Source organism: Calidris pugnax, unplaced genomic scaffold, assembly GCF_001431845.1.
Source record: "Calidris pugnax isolate Ruff unplaced genomic scaffold, ASM143184v1 scaffold95, whole genome shotgun sequence".
NCBI classification, from domain to species: Eukaryota; Metazoa; Chordata; class Aves; order Charadriiformes; family Scolopacidae; genus Calidris; species Calidris pugnax.
The window spans coordinates 9,149,026-9,163,101 of NW_015090885.1; the positions used below are offsets into that span (position 1 = coordinate 9,149,026).

The 14,076-nt window shown below is 39.5% G+C and overlaps 1 protein-coding gene across 1 annotated transcript in view; it reads right to left on the reverse strand.

The window, feature by feature from the left end:
* The window catches only part of EPHA3 (EPH receptor A3), a 232,273-nt gene that overhangs the window by 56,502 nt on the left and 161,695 nt on the right, over positions 1–14,076 (reverse strand). The window contains exon 6 of the mRNA XM_014947309.1: positions 3,584–3,708. Within this exon, the coding sequence (XP_014802795.1) occupies positions 3,584–3,708 (125 nt within the window). The remainder of the gene's footprint in view (positions 1–3,583; positions 3,709–14,076) is intronic.

Genomic DNA, 14,076 nt, shown 5'->3' on the forward strand with positions numbered 1-14,076 from the left:
GTTCCTAATTTCCCTAGAAAAAACAAATAAAGCTCTATTCTCTCTAACTTACACAAGTGAAATCACTGGTGAAATAAAACCCGACTAGGTTAATTATTACCCTTGCAGAAAATAAATATTTTCTACGTACCAGTAATGCATTAGAGAAACTATGTGGTATCATAATTTATATACAGGACATTCTTTTTTTTTTAATTCCAAATCTATTCTAACATCCTGAATATCAGTAACATCCAGTTGCCCATAAATATCAGGTATTCTTTGAAATTTAAGAACAACTTAATTAAGTAAAAATAATCCACATTTGCATGGACACGGTGTATGACAAAATTGGGCTGACCTGTACTACTCTACTAATGCTGTGTTTATTACAAAAGGTATGGCAAGTGAAAACAAGCAGGAGGGAAAAGAATGCCTCAACGTAAATCATCTACCAGCAATCAAGAATGAGTTGTCAGGAGAAATACCCAGATTGCTAACTGTGAAGGGTTTATTATTTCCTAGCAGCAGCTAGGTTTTTTGATGATCACAACCAAGATGACTTCTGAAGCAGAAAATCAGACTGGACCAGTTTAAAAAGAAAGCTCTCTTTTCAAAACAACAGGAGAAGGGGGCTGCTTAGAGATCTGAGACTGAAAACCAGCATCTTCCAAAGGTGTTGGGAGAAGAAATGAAGAGAAACAGTCTGGCATGGGCTGCTCTGACCTCAGGTAAGTTTATCATGTATGAAGTAGTAGTTTTCAACCTCTTTCAATTTGCAGACCTAAAAAGGGCAATAGATTTAAGCCTCCTGACAACAGATTTGCCCTTCTTAGTTACCTTTCATAAACCCTGAGGAATAGGCTTCTGACTCCCCAAGGGGCTGCAGACCACACATTAAAAACACTGGTGCCAGAAGGTTGTTTTTTAAAAACCCTTTGCTCGAAATGGTCTGGCTCCTATTGTCAAGCAGTTGGCTGTCTGCTGCATGTGAACTCTTGATCGCAGACTTCAAAGGGAAGAAACACATGTGCAAGATCAGCCTCATAAGACCAGTTGTCTTACAAAGCTGTCTCATGACGGTCAGTTGCTCCATAAGGCTGGATATACTCAGTGGGAACCGCAGCCGCACGCTCCGTCTGTGCACACAACAGCATCACCCTGCACCCCACAGCACTGCCGCAGAGCCACCCGGGCAAGGACTCTCCACCTGGGGACACTGGAGGTGGAGCTGGGACAGGGCTGTCGCAGCTCTTGGAAAACAAAGGTATGGCCACCAGCAGCAGGGGTAGGCAAGTTGCTCTCAAATGAAACTTAAGTTAATCACTCAGATAAATAACCTGGCGTATGCAAAACAGGCTGAAGCTCTGGGGTCTTTCAGACGTAGGCTCTTTGTGAGGTAAATACATCTTGCAAGCCTTACTAGAAAGCAGTATCTATTTTCTTTTCTTTAAAAAAATTGGAAACAAGAGAGCCTAAATAATTCCCGTGTCTCTTCACAGAATCACAGAATCGTCATGGTTGGAAAGGACCTCTGAGATGACTGAGTCCAACCATACAAAAATGTGGTGTTCCTCTCCACGGAAATCTTTAGTAAAAGGCAAAAGATTTATATGACCTGAAGAGAAACCAGAGTAGTGGTGAGGATGTACAATAGGCACAATCTGATGTATGAGCCAGTTCTCTTTTACTTCTCAAGCCCAGGATCCAGACTTGATCCTATCCCCATTGAAATAACAGAAAAAAACCAAAGTGAAAGTCCATAGGCTACTGCTTGATAAGGCGAGACTGAACTCAAATGTTTAGGAAAGTTTCTTTTCCCCCTTTTATCAGTAGTACTGATGTTCATATTTTTACCAAAGTCTTTGAAGGTTCAAATGCTCACCAAAAAAACCCCACCCAAAGTCAGGTGAGCAGGTTAACATCAGCCGGCAATGTGCACTGGCAGCCCAGAAAGCCAACCACATCCTGGACTGTATCAAGAGAAGTGTGGCCAGCAGGTCACGGGAGGTGATTCTACCCCTCTACTCTGCGCTCGTGAGACCCCACCTGAAGCACTGTGTCCAGATTTGGAGTCCTCAACACAGGAAGGACAAGGATCTGCTGCAATCGGTCCAGCAGAGGGCCATGAAGATAATCAGAGGGCTGGGGCCCCTCTCCTAAGAGGACAGGCTGAGAGAGCTGGGGTTGTTCAGCCTGGAGAAGAGAAAGCTCCCGGGAGACCTTATAGTGGCCTTTCAATATCTGAAGGGAGCGTACAGGATATCCAGAGAAGGACTCTTTGACAGGAAGTGTAGTGACAGGACATGGGGTAATGGTTTTAAATAGGAAGAGGGGAGATTTAGATTAGATACTAGAAAGAAATTCTTTACTGTGAGGGGGGTGAGACACTGGAACAGGTTGCCCAGGGAGGTTGTGGATGCCCCATCCCTGGAAGTGTTCAAGGCCAGGCTGGATGGGCCTTTGGGCAACCTGGTCTAGTGGGAGGTGTCCCTGCCCATGGCAGGGGGGTTGGAACTAGATGATCTTTAATGTCCCTTCCAACCCAAACCATTCTATGATTCTATGATCTTAATTTGGGAGAAATCTTTTCAGAATAAGACCTTCTGCTCCCCATTCTTTGGCTAGACATCAGGCATGGCCTATAAATAGGCACATTGTCCCACTGGTAAGCTCCAAGAGAAAACTTTTTAAAGATTAACTGAATACCTGTGGATTCTTTTTAACAGCAGTGTCTAAGTGGATATTGGCACGTGTTCCTTGATACATATGAAATATAAGCCTGATTTTTAGATACGAACAGCTTTAGTAAATGCCAAATTAAATCATTACTTCTGATATTTTTTCAAAGTTTCTCAACTTCAGTAGCAATATATGCTATCAAAAGGTCTCTCTGACCAATCTAAAAGTGGCTGTCACTCTTCACAATCGTCAGTCTTTTCAATTCTACCCGTAAGATTTACTAAAAAACCCCATTCTGTTCTGAAGACTTATTTTTTTTCCTAAATACAGATCTATATATGACGTAGAAATCAACAGTTGTAAATACAAGAAAATGTCAATATAAAGCAAAAACTATTTAATGGCAGTATTTCCTTCATTTGTAGTTATTTACATAAAATTTAGGAAGAATTCGGTTATTCATGAGAAGTGGAAACTTTCATAGCACAAACCAGTTGCTAAACGGATTGCTCATCTCTTTTCCAAATCATTTTTGTGAAATGATGCTTGTGCCACAGGGAAGCACGAACATACAGATGCTGACAAATAAATGTATGAACACTGACAGAATAATAGAACTGAGTAAGTAAACTGCACTCAAAAAAAAAAAAAGAAAAAAAAAAGCATTACAGCTTGTCCACATTACTTTCTGTAGTTCTGATATATTTGGGGATGAACTTGGTAGACAACACAACTTAACAGTTTCACTTCATATTTTCGTGATGTTCTCCTTAGCAAAAATTGAACAGTTTCAACACTTGATGTTATTGAAGCAGACAGTGAGCAAACAGGGGTGCCCCTGAATACTTAGCAGAAGCAAGATCCAGTAATTTCACTATAGCATTACCAGCACAAAAACCTCCCCTTCAATCTTTCTTCCCACCTTTTCATAGTATTTGACCTCGTAGTCCAAGATGATCCCATTCGGATGTTCAGGTTCTTGCCAAGACAGAGACACACTGTTCCTGGATGTCCTGTCTTTCCTTATGGTTGTGATGGGGGATGGAGCTGTAAAGGGGATAGGGGGAGGAGGGAAGAGAGAAAGGCAAACTGAGTTTATCTCTGTTCCAATCCTTGGCAAAGAGTACTGTTTCCATTTAAAAGACTCACGAGCATAGATCTGGACTTGTGTCAACATTCAGCAGCTGGATTATAGTCCTAGTACACATGCCTTAAAGCATGCTGGCCTCAAGGAAAATGAACTGAGATTTTCTGTTAGACCGGCGGACCAGTGGCAAGACAGCAGATGGTTTCGATCTGCTACTACAATGTAAGCAATGAAATACATTTTATATACTAAAATAGAGAACAAAATAACAGTACCACCTATTTGTTATAATGCTGAAGAAGTATTATCATTACCAGACTCTGCAGAACTCTGATAAAATTTCATATGCACGTGTAAAGTGGTGCTGAGATGCATTACGTACAAGGAGCTCCTGGTATCCATGGCTAGTAATAATTATCAGCATATTGCAGAATACAGCCTCTTTTATAATGCTATTTGGTAAGCTCTCCAGATACAAATTGCTCCCATATACACTTCTCTTTTACCACATTCTTCTGAAAATGAAATCTGAAGAAAAAAAATCTAAACTTGAAAGTAACCTCATTTCTGATCTGTATTAATCAGTTCGGCATGACAACTGATTGCATGCCACAGACTCACTCACCACCCAAAACTTGGAAGTACTATCAGTGTTACAGGAAAAAAATCATAATTTCCTACGGTTCTTGAACATCAGTTCAGCTTTAGACCACACAGCTCTACACGTTGTTCCAAGACCAGGCCTAGGTTTCCTGGACTCACTGAAAACTATGCATTTTTTAAAATTATTTTTTCTGTTTCTTTTGGGTTGGCTTTCCACTCCAAATGCTTTTCTTCCATGGCTTGGCCAAAATTCATGAGATGATAGGTTACAGATCACACATTAAAGGTCGTAACTGTCATTTTAATAAAAAATCTTTTACCAATAAACAGCCTTTTATGTAAAACAAATGTGTTTATAAGTTCAACATTGTGCTGTCCTAATAAAAAGGCTCTAGCTGATCTAAACAGTTTAATTTCAGCTGAATCCTATGAAGCTTTTACTGTTCATATAAAACTAGTTGTGCTTTACAGGCATTACACATTTGCATGCATTAGCCAGTGCCCTTTCTGTTTGGGTTTTCATTCCTGCAAAAGAACTTTCAAAATCCAGAAAAAAAAAAAAGCTTCTAATTAAAATAAATTTTTGAAAACTCATTCTGTGTTTGATTTTGCTAAACCTCCATGAAAACATACCTTCTAGCCTTGAGTCAATATAAATGTTGACATCGTCCTTTAACTGAGTAGAACATCTAAAAAGCTACATACACTTGCACAAGCACATAAATATATACACATTTCCACATTCGTTCTGGATTGAAACACATCCTCTGAGCAGCATTTTCATATGTCACATGGTTCACAATAGCTTTATAAGATCAAAAAGTTGCAAAAATTCTTTTTTTGTGTGTTTTCTTCTTCTTTCCCCCTCCCCCCCGCTAAGCAGGAAGAATTTGTCCTGAATTTAAATCACTGAAAACAGATTTTGGAGTTGTTTTGGGGTTTTAGTTAGCTGCTTTGTTTTTTTAAAGTAGAATGGGAAAGACTTTCTTCTATTTTCCTCAGACTCGCCAGATCTGTGCTTGCTGAAGAGCTGTAAAGCATTAGGGCAAGGTATGCAGGACTGGTTTGTAATGAACATCCTTCAGTAATTCCATTTGAATTCCACCCAGGCACAAACCAGTGCTACAGCCAAAATACAAAGTGGTTAGCTGGCTGGACTGCTCTACTCTAGCCAGCTTTATGTTAACTCACATACCCATGCTTGCTGCTTTTATGCTCCTGTAAGTCATTTTTATGTCTTCTTTTTAAGTCAGGCTGTTCATCTTTTTTTGTATGTGAATAGATCGTCAGGCTCAGTACCCCAGCTGGTAACCCTCCCCATTAAGGTAACATTAATACAGATTTTATGAATAATTAATATATGATTAACAGAAATGGCTTTTCCCCTAATAAATTATGGTAATTTGTGCTATAAGAAATTCTCACAGCAGGCTGAAATAATCTTATGTGCTCCAATACAGATGTGCTTTAAAAAAATCTTTCTTCTAACACAGCATTAATTATTTTGAGCTCATTTACACACATCTGCAGATGCTACCAGTAACTTATCTCACAGCAGTTTATTAGAACAGCGTCTGCTCTGCAGTTATCAATAACATTATAAAACATTCATATACCTTTTCTAATCCTTAGGGTTCCCAAAGCTGCTTAGAAATTATACAGAGCGTCCGGAAGAGAGAGCATCCCACTGCATGGGCAAATGGAGGGAAGATGGATACTCTCAGGGAACACAAAGTTTCAGGCACTTTTAGTCCCATGCACAGAACAGATCTGAGTTCTGCAACACAGTGCTGCACGCCAAGCCACTCCAACAACTACTGAACCTCTGAGCTATGGAAATTATGTATTTCAAATCTGTTTAAACCACCATTTCACATTAGAATCATAGAATCTTTTATGTTGGAAAGGACCTTTAAGATCATCAAGTTCAAACATTAACCTAACACTTACCAAAACCACCCCTAAACCATGTCCCTAAGCAGCACATCTACCTGACTTTTAAATACCTTAACCATGTTGATTACAAAAGTTATCTAGTTTTAAGGCATTAATCTTCAGTGCATAAAGGAACAGCATCTTCAGATATTTCAGTGGTCAAGTATTTATTTCTAGAAGATGAACCTTGTGTTCAGAGAGGAAGATACTTGTAAGAATTTTAATTTTTAAATTTTTTATATTACCTTTTTTTTCATGTTGTTAAACCATCTTGTGTATCATCTGAGTATTATAATTTTGAAGCACACAAGCTGTTAAAAACAAAGACTCAATATCTGGGTATAGATTTCATATTTCTCCTGCTGTTCCCATCATCCCTGAGTGTTAACATTGGATTTCACAAGCAGTAGTTTACTTTGATCCCCCTCTACATTTCTGTTGCACAAAATAGAGCCCTGAAGAGGACAGCCCTCACAAGAACTTCTCCCAGCAGTTCCTGTCCTAGCACTGTCAGGCTCACGGCTCTTCAAAGCACAGGCAAAACTGAACTGTACTGCTCCTGGGACTATTTCAGCATCAGGACACTCCTTCTACAAAAAGGGGAGTAGGGAGGAGCAAGGATATATCTTGATGTGTCTATCCCTGATAGCCAGCCTTGCAGACCCCGGCTGGTGGGGGCAGAGAAAGGAGTCAGGATCCTGTGCCTAGAGGGGCTGCCATCCCACATGGGCCATCACAGCTGCAGCAGCAGCCTGGCTTTCCCCAAATCAGACCCTACCATAAGCCAAGAGACAGGGGTGGCCTGGCTCTTCTGCTGTGCCTGCTATCCCACACAAGCCACGTCTCTGTGTATTTACTAAGTTGTTCCTTTCCCTACATCCAGAACTGACTTCTCTACTGAGACAAGGCATTGACTGAGAAACTCATGCCAATTATCCTTTGGTTTGACCAAATATGAAAATAATGACCAATAAAATAAAAAAAATAACCTGCACAGTACATGGCATAACCTTTTTTTTGCTGGTCTGCAACACTCTGAATTGTTAAAGTTTTAAATCTTGATGCAATCTTTTTTGGTTTTCTACTATACCTGTTAGATAGGAAGGTTTGAAAAGTGTTAGAAGTCCTTGACCCCTAATTTAAGAAAACATCTTGTTCAGATGACTTCTACGTTTACACTTAAATCTCCTGCAGTCAATAGATTTAAGATACAGGAAGAATTAAGATAACCTGTAAGTACGTATTGTCCTGCACAGGGACAGTCATATGCAACAGAAGCGCCTTTCTGACCTACAGCCCCAGCTCAGGTTTGGGGTGCATTTAGGAGGAATAGCTCGACCTTTGCACTAATTTGCAATGATTTCTTTATGTACACATCCCTAGGATACAATGTAATAAATCATAACACATAAACTGTGTTCTAAATAGTGTCTTCTGATTTATTTTAAATAGGGAGGGGTTTTTTCTTTGTTTTTCTCAAGTGTTCTTGAATATATCCTGTGAAGCCAAAAAGGACTACCTCCAATCAAGTCAAGAAAGCTATGTTAATCTCAGAGAAAACATCTCTGACCCAAAGCAGAAGTCAGCCTTAGTTTCCACTTTGTAGCACAACTAGTCTTCCCTCCTCACCAGAACAGCTCAATAGCTGTATTTTGCTGTTTACTTGGAAAGCTCTCAAATTCCAGCAGAGAGAAACTGCAGTTAAAGGAAGTTAATGTTATAAACTGTTAAGGCATCATCATGAGCAGTGATGCATATAAAGACAAAACAGACTATATGCATATAACGACTATATATTTGGTGATGCTTAAAAAAAAATATAGGTTTTAGTCTTCTGGATGAGGAAGAGGAAGCTGGGAGCCTCCTAATTCCTGAACACTGTTAAATAACTACAACAGAATGAGATGTGACTGAATTCAAAATCAGGCTACGGAAAATAAGTATTTCATATTTAGAACATCCATTTTTCATTGCAGTTCCAGGATTTTCCCTTCTAAAATAATAAAAAAATAAAGAATCTTGTCACTACAGCTTAGCAAAAAATGCCACATTATGAAGATTGTATTAAAGCATCAATATAAACACAAAATTAGTTTAAATTAATTTATCATTTAGAAAACATACATTTCAAGGTAAAACTTAATAAGAGTATTTATTTAGATTAAGTTGAATAAACGTAGTTTCAGTGATTTTTGGATAAATCCTGTGGATCATATACATCTATATATTTACAATTTTGTTGGTGTTTTGAGTAATGTATTAGCGCTCTTAACTTCTTCACTGAATAGGAGTTGCTTGTTTTTTTATCATTTGGGCTTGTGTGGCCATGCATTAAGAGGTTTATTTTCAATAGTCACGTGCAATGCATATAGAGGCATTTTTATGCATCAGATGGTTACTATTTGAATGGTAGTACAGTCTAACTGGTTTATGACTCGTTTAAGCAGTTAATATGAACTTTCAAAACTCCCTGGAGTTACAAGGGGAAATGTACTTTGAGCGCTCAGTGTTGTTAGGTAGCATTTCTGACAACTGGGAATGTGGATGTTGAAAAGGTAACAAACGCAATGATCCAGGGAGCTTAGACTCACAAGTGTAAAAACCTCCTCACTCATGACTATTAAAGGTGCAAGCAAATAACATGAAGGACCTAGCAGAGAGAACAATAAAACTCTGCCCAAATTGATTTCCCAGCAAAACTGACCCCAACAGATCATTTGTTTTCCTCCAGTTTAATAGCAGCTGTATATAAATCTCCTTATTGACTTTTTCCTTATTCCTTGGTTATTGTTTTCATATGTGACTGGCTTACAGATGTATATATATACTGGAAGAAAATTCCCTGTCCTGTGACAGACAGAACTTAGTATTAACTTTGGGAAGCCATGTGTGTACAACTGCTGAAATATTTAAAGTCCTGTTGTTTTTTTCTTAGGTCTCTAGATCACAAATTAAATTTTAGGGAAAGACTTCATTCTAAAATAACCGTAGCCTGCTCACTTCCAGCTTTTGCTTGCAACCAGCTATCGGCATTAGAATGTAAAATATTCCAAGCTATGCTGAAAGATGGTGATCAAGAACATACCTGAGCCAGCAAATCTGACTGTATTACCCAAATTGCAACTTCTTCTGCACTGCTGAATAAATGGAAGGCTTGTTCCTTTTTCTTTGTGTAGAAAACTGATGATTATCTAATCATAATACTGTCACCTGATACAATGTATAAATTTTATTTAATGTCTATGATGCCTCTAGGAAGTAATGTGGAAGAAGAGCAGTAAATAAATTTCATAATCTGCAAATTAAATCTGCAGCCTCTGACAGTTAGGTTGCACAGGGAACCAAATCCGTAAGTCTTACTTTTGTGGTTTGGACACTGGAGTCCTCTATCATAAGAGTCAAAGTGGAAATAGCAACGTTTGTGCAAAGAAACTGATCTCTTGCTTAGAGGCAATTTTTCTAGAAAACTCGAGTCACATCCGCAGAGTCATGATACATGAGAGAACTTTCCCTGGTGCATGGCTCAGTCTGGCACCACTCCCAGTGCTGCATGTACACATTTCACTCGCTCAACAAGAACTCAACATGCGCAGCTTTGTGAACCAGCCTTTCTATCTTTACGTTTTGCACTACCAACCAGCATTCAATTCGTGACAGTCCTAAGCAATGACTTGCAAATCAGTATAACGACATCACATCTCCATGACACGATCACATTAACATGATGTCTATATGAACTGCTATGCTTGTCTGTGGATCTAGTTCATCTGGGATGAACTGCTAATCTAGTCTGTGGATTAGCATCGAAGGGGTTTATTTTAGAAGCCTGCTCATGGAGAGCAGGAGTTGTACTATTTTAAACCTCCTCTGATTGTGTTACTATTTACTTTCTCCATTAAGTGCAGTTAAAGGCGCTGCCTCCCTCCAGGTGGTTGTGCAGAAGCAAGGCTGATCCCGTGGTGCAGGTGGTTGTGCAGAAGCAAGGCTGATCCCACAGGCACATTCCATGAAGGCTCAGTCAGCGCTGGGTCCCCAGGTGCCTCCCAGGAGGCAGGAGGAGGAGGAAACAGTTATGCTTTAACAACACTTTGGAAACCTGCTAAACCCTAAATGCTCCTCTTCCAGATACAATTACCCACCACTTCAATGTGCCTGCAGACACAGTCCTTTGCCCTTTAATCTGCAGGACACGTAGTTAAACTAGCACAGTACTTGTGTTTGTGTTCCTGCACCTTTTCCCTGAGCTGAAGCAGGCACAATATATTTTTATGACTTGGGCTGTAAAATGTCATCTGATTCTGTAACATCATTAGGTGACTGTCAGCCAGAATGCAATGCACCTTCCCTGGCCTTTCGTGTCACCAGGGACCTGGCATTAGGGAGTCTAGCCACGCCAAGAGCAAGAGGCCCATGTCAGGGTACAGGATCTTCATGCTGGATCCCAGCAGGATGTAATCATAACAAAGTGGGTGAAAAAGTTCCTAGTTTCTGGGAGAGGACTATCAAGATCTGGGCACTTACACACATCAAAATGTGGGAGAGAAACCTTATTGCAGCCTCTCGGTATTTAAAGGGGGCCTACAGGAAAGATGGGAACAAACTTTTTAGCAAGACCTGTTATGTCAGGACAAGAGGTAATGTCTTTAAACTAAAAGAGGGAAGATTTAGACTAGTCACAGGAAGAAATTTTTATGATGAGGTTGGTGAAACACTGGACCAGGTTGCCCAGAAAGGTGGTAGATGCCTATTTGCTGGAAACATTCAAGGTCAGGTTGGATGGGGCTCTGAGCAACCTGATCTATTTGAAGATGTCCCAATTTGTTGTGGGGGAGGTTAGTCTAGATGAAATTTAAACATCCTTTCCAACCCAAACTATTTGATGATTCTAAGATTCAAAATGCAGAAGGAAATAAATAGGACAAAATTTTAGGGACAAATAGAAGCAGGCTAACTTTGGATGAAAAAAATGTGTCTGTGGGAGCTGTGTATGTTTCTCCCAGAAAAAGGATAAAACATTTTAAAGACTGACTTGTTCATGGTCATTTTAATAGATGATTGCCTGCGTTATGGCAGGCAATGCAGCTGGAAGCTGGTGGCCTCCAGCCTGTGGTCATAGCCTCCAGAGTGACTGCAGGCATTGCACAGGTGCTGTGAAGGAAAGGCAGCAGGGAACTGGAAAGGGGAAAACAAGCAGCTTCAAGCAGGAATTACACTGAAAGGCAGCTGTTTGATTTCTCTCTCAAGTGCGGAGAAAGGCAACCTTCTGGGCAGCAGCTGTCACTGGACAAGTGATTATCAGAGCTCATTTCTCACTCTTACAAATAAGTTCTAAATTAAAAGCAAACTTCATTAAGTGTTGAACATTCAAGTTCTCATTTCTCCCTCTTTTTATTAAAAGAGATAGCAAATGCCTTCCACAAAGCAAACAAAATGTTAGACTTGCTCATATGTTCAACACGTGTGTCATAAATCATGGAAATGCCATGTCCATTTGGGATGTATCAGGCTGCACGAGGCACTCGCTTCAGAATTTGAAAATTATGGTGGCATGGCGTTCACAGCTGTTACTTCAGAGAGGAGACAAATGCCGTATATGCTTTCATAAGGATTCAACCCAAAGGTACTCATAACACAAATGTTATTCTTTCTGTTCTCTGTTTGAGATGGTGGGAGCTTTGCAATACTTCATATTTTTCACTGAATCTGTTTAAGACTGTAGCAGTTCAAAATAAACAGTTTTGCTTTGTCTTTCCTACCCCATTGTTATATTACTTTCTAGGATGTTAGAGCCTCAAGTTTCCTGGTGTGAGGTTTTCAGAAAGAAGAAATTATTCACCCTGCCCATAACATCAAATGTCAGGTGCTGAGTAGGCTTTATCTTTCCATGAAAGTTCAGTTATTTCCTCAACCAGAGAAATTCCATTCACAATTTAAGAAGTATACTCAGGAGTCATCTCTAGAAATGCCTGTATATAAAACTGGAGAAGCCAAGCACTCTCAGATAAGTAATTTATGATATAAAGTATGTCTCTGCTTTTAAGCAATCATCAAGAGCTCATGAACTGGTCTGTCAGTAAGTTCCATCAGGGTCTTTTCATACTTCTCAGAAAAAATTATGAATGGAAACAATGTTTCTCAAACTTCTTGGCCTGTCATTCTGTGGTAGTTTCACAGATGTCTTTGGACAAATTGCTTTTGTAAAGGCTAACCAGGACAGAAGAATCTCTGATGGAAAATATCTGAAAGGCGGTCACATCTCCTTTCACTTTCTTTTGGATTTTGGGATGATTTAACCTTTATTTTTATTTGGTTTCAAACATCTCCTTTCTATATAGAAGCAGAGTTCACTAGGAGGAATTCTAGAAAGAAAACTCTTTCATACATACCCTGCTGTAGAATTAGACACTGCAAGAAAAGTAAAAACAAACAAAAAAAATATAACTTACTTGGGGGACTTAGGATGTTAAGCTTTCAAATTCCAAGGACACTCACTTCTCAACACTGGGAAGCTGGCCTTAGTAAGAAGTAGGGAAGTCCTTAATTTTCTCAACAAAGCTACTACCTTCAGAAAGTACCTGTCTTCATGAGCAGGATGACGCATCCTCAGGCTCAAATCAGCTTAGGTAGCTGCTGTGCATAAAACCAAAGCTGCATGTACGTGACGACTGTGACATGCAGGGGTGCGTAACTTTGAAACTATAAGTTGGTTTTATATTAAAATGCTTTTAAAAAATAATTATTATATTAATAATTCCCATTGACAGGAATAGCCCCCAAATCCAAAGAAACAAATAACATTTTTTCCCAGCTGTCCCCAGCCTGCAAATTGTCTAGATGGAATGACTTCAAGAAGCAAGGGAAGTTGACAGCTTTGTTTATGATCAAGAGGAACACAGACTATTTCTTTCAAGTGACTACTGAGAATGCTAGCACAGATAAAGGAAAGAGAGCCAGAAGTCTAAGGAATATTATTTAACTGAGTGCTAAGCATCCTGTTTACTTTTACCGTTTTACCAAACCAAGTTTTTAAATGAGATTACACAGACAGCCTCATGTTAAGGACTGTAACAGAAGCAAGTAGATAAAACCATTACCCACTGATTGCAGAACACAATTTAACCATGATCTGTGGAAAAGGTAGCTAAAAGCACTGGAAGTGAAAAACACTAGCTGAGACACAAACTTCACCTGCGAACTTTCTCTAAGGTCATGAGCGTTCACATGAGGACTGTGTGCGCACAGAAGAGACCAATGTATCTCACAGACTTTGAAGCCTCGGAAGAGCTTCCTTGACGTTCAGGGGAAAAGGAATCAAAGGCTTTGCAGGCAGAACGTCTCTAGTTAATAACAGGCTATGCATAGAGTGACATTGTTAAAACACTTCCCTTTTATATCCCTAAAGGAGGAGTTTTATTGAGCTAAAACGATCCTTGAATAGCCTCTGGGCTGAACTGTAAAACACATTTGAAAAGCGTAAAATCTTTATTTATGCCAGGAATGTTTGAAACTCAAAAGATAAATGTCATTCAAAAAAAGAAACATGTCCTAGGTATTGAGTATGTAATGGGGCACAGCTGTAATAACAGTCAGTGAACCAGAGACTCCCTACATCATGTCATTAGCTCACTTTTAATAAGTCTATCTTCTTGTCCTTTTTATAAGGACCATAGGGAAAGAAAGAAATATATCACACAGCAAACATCTGTGGCTTTCTCAAATTGTCTCTCTTAGAAGACAGATCTACTTAAGGGACCTGTCTTGGGATGTAGATTGTAAAGTGCACACAACCC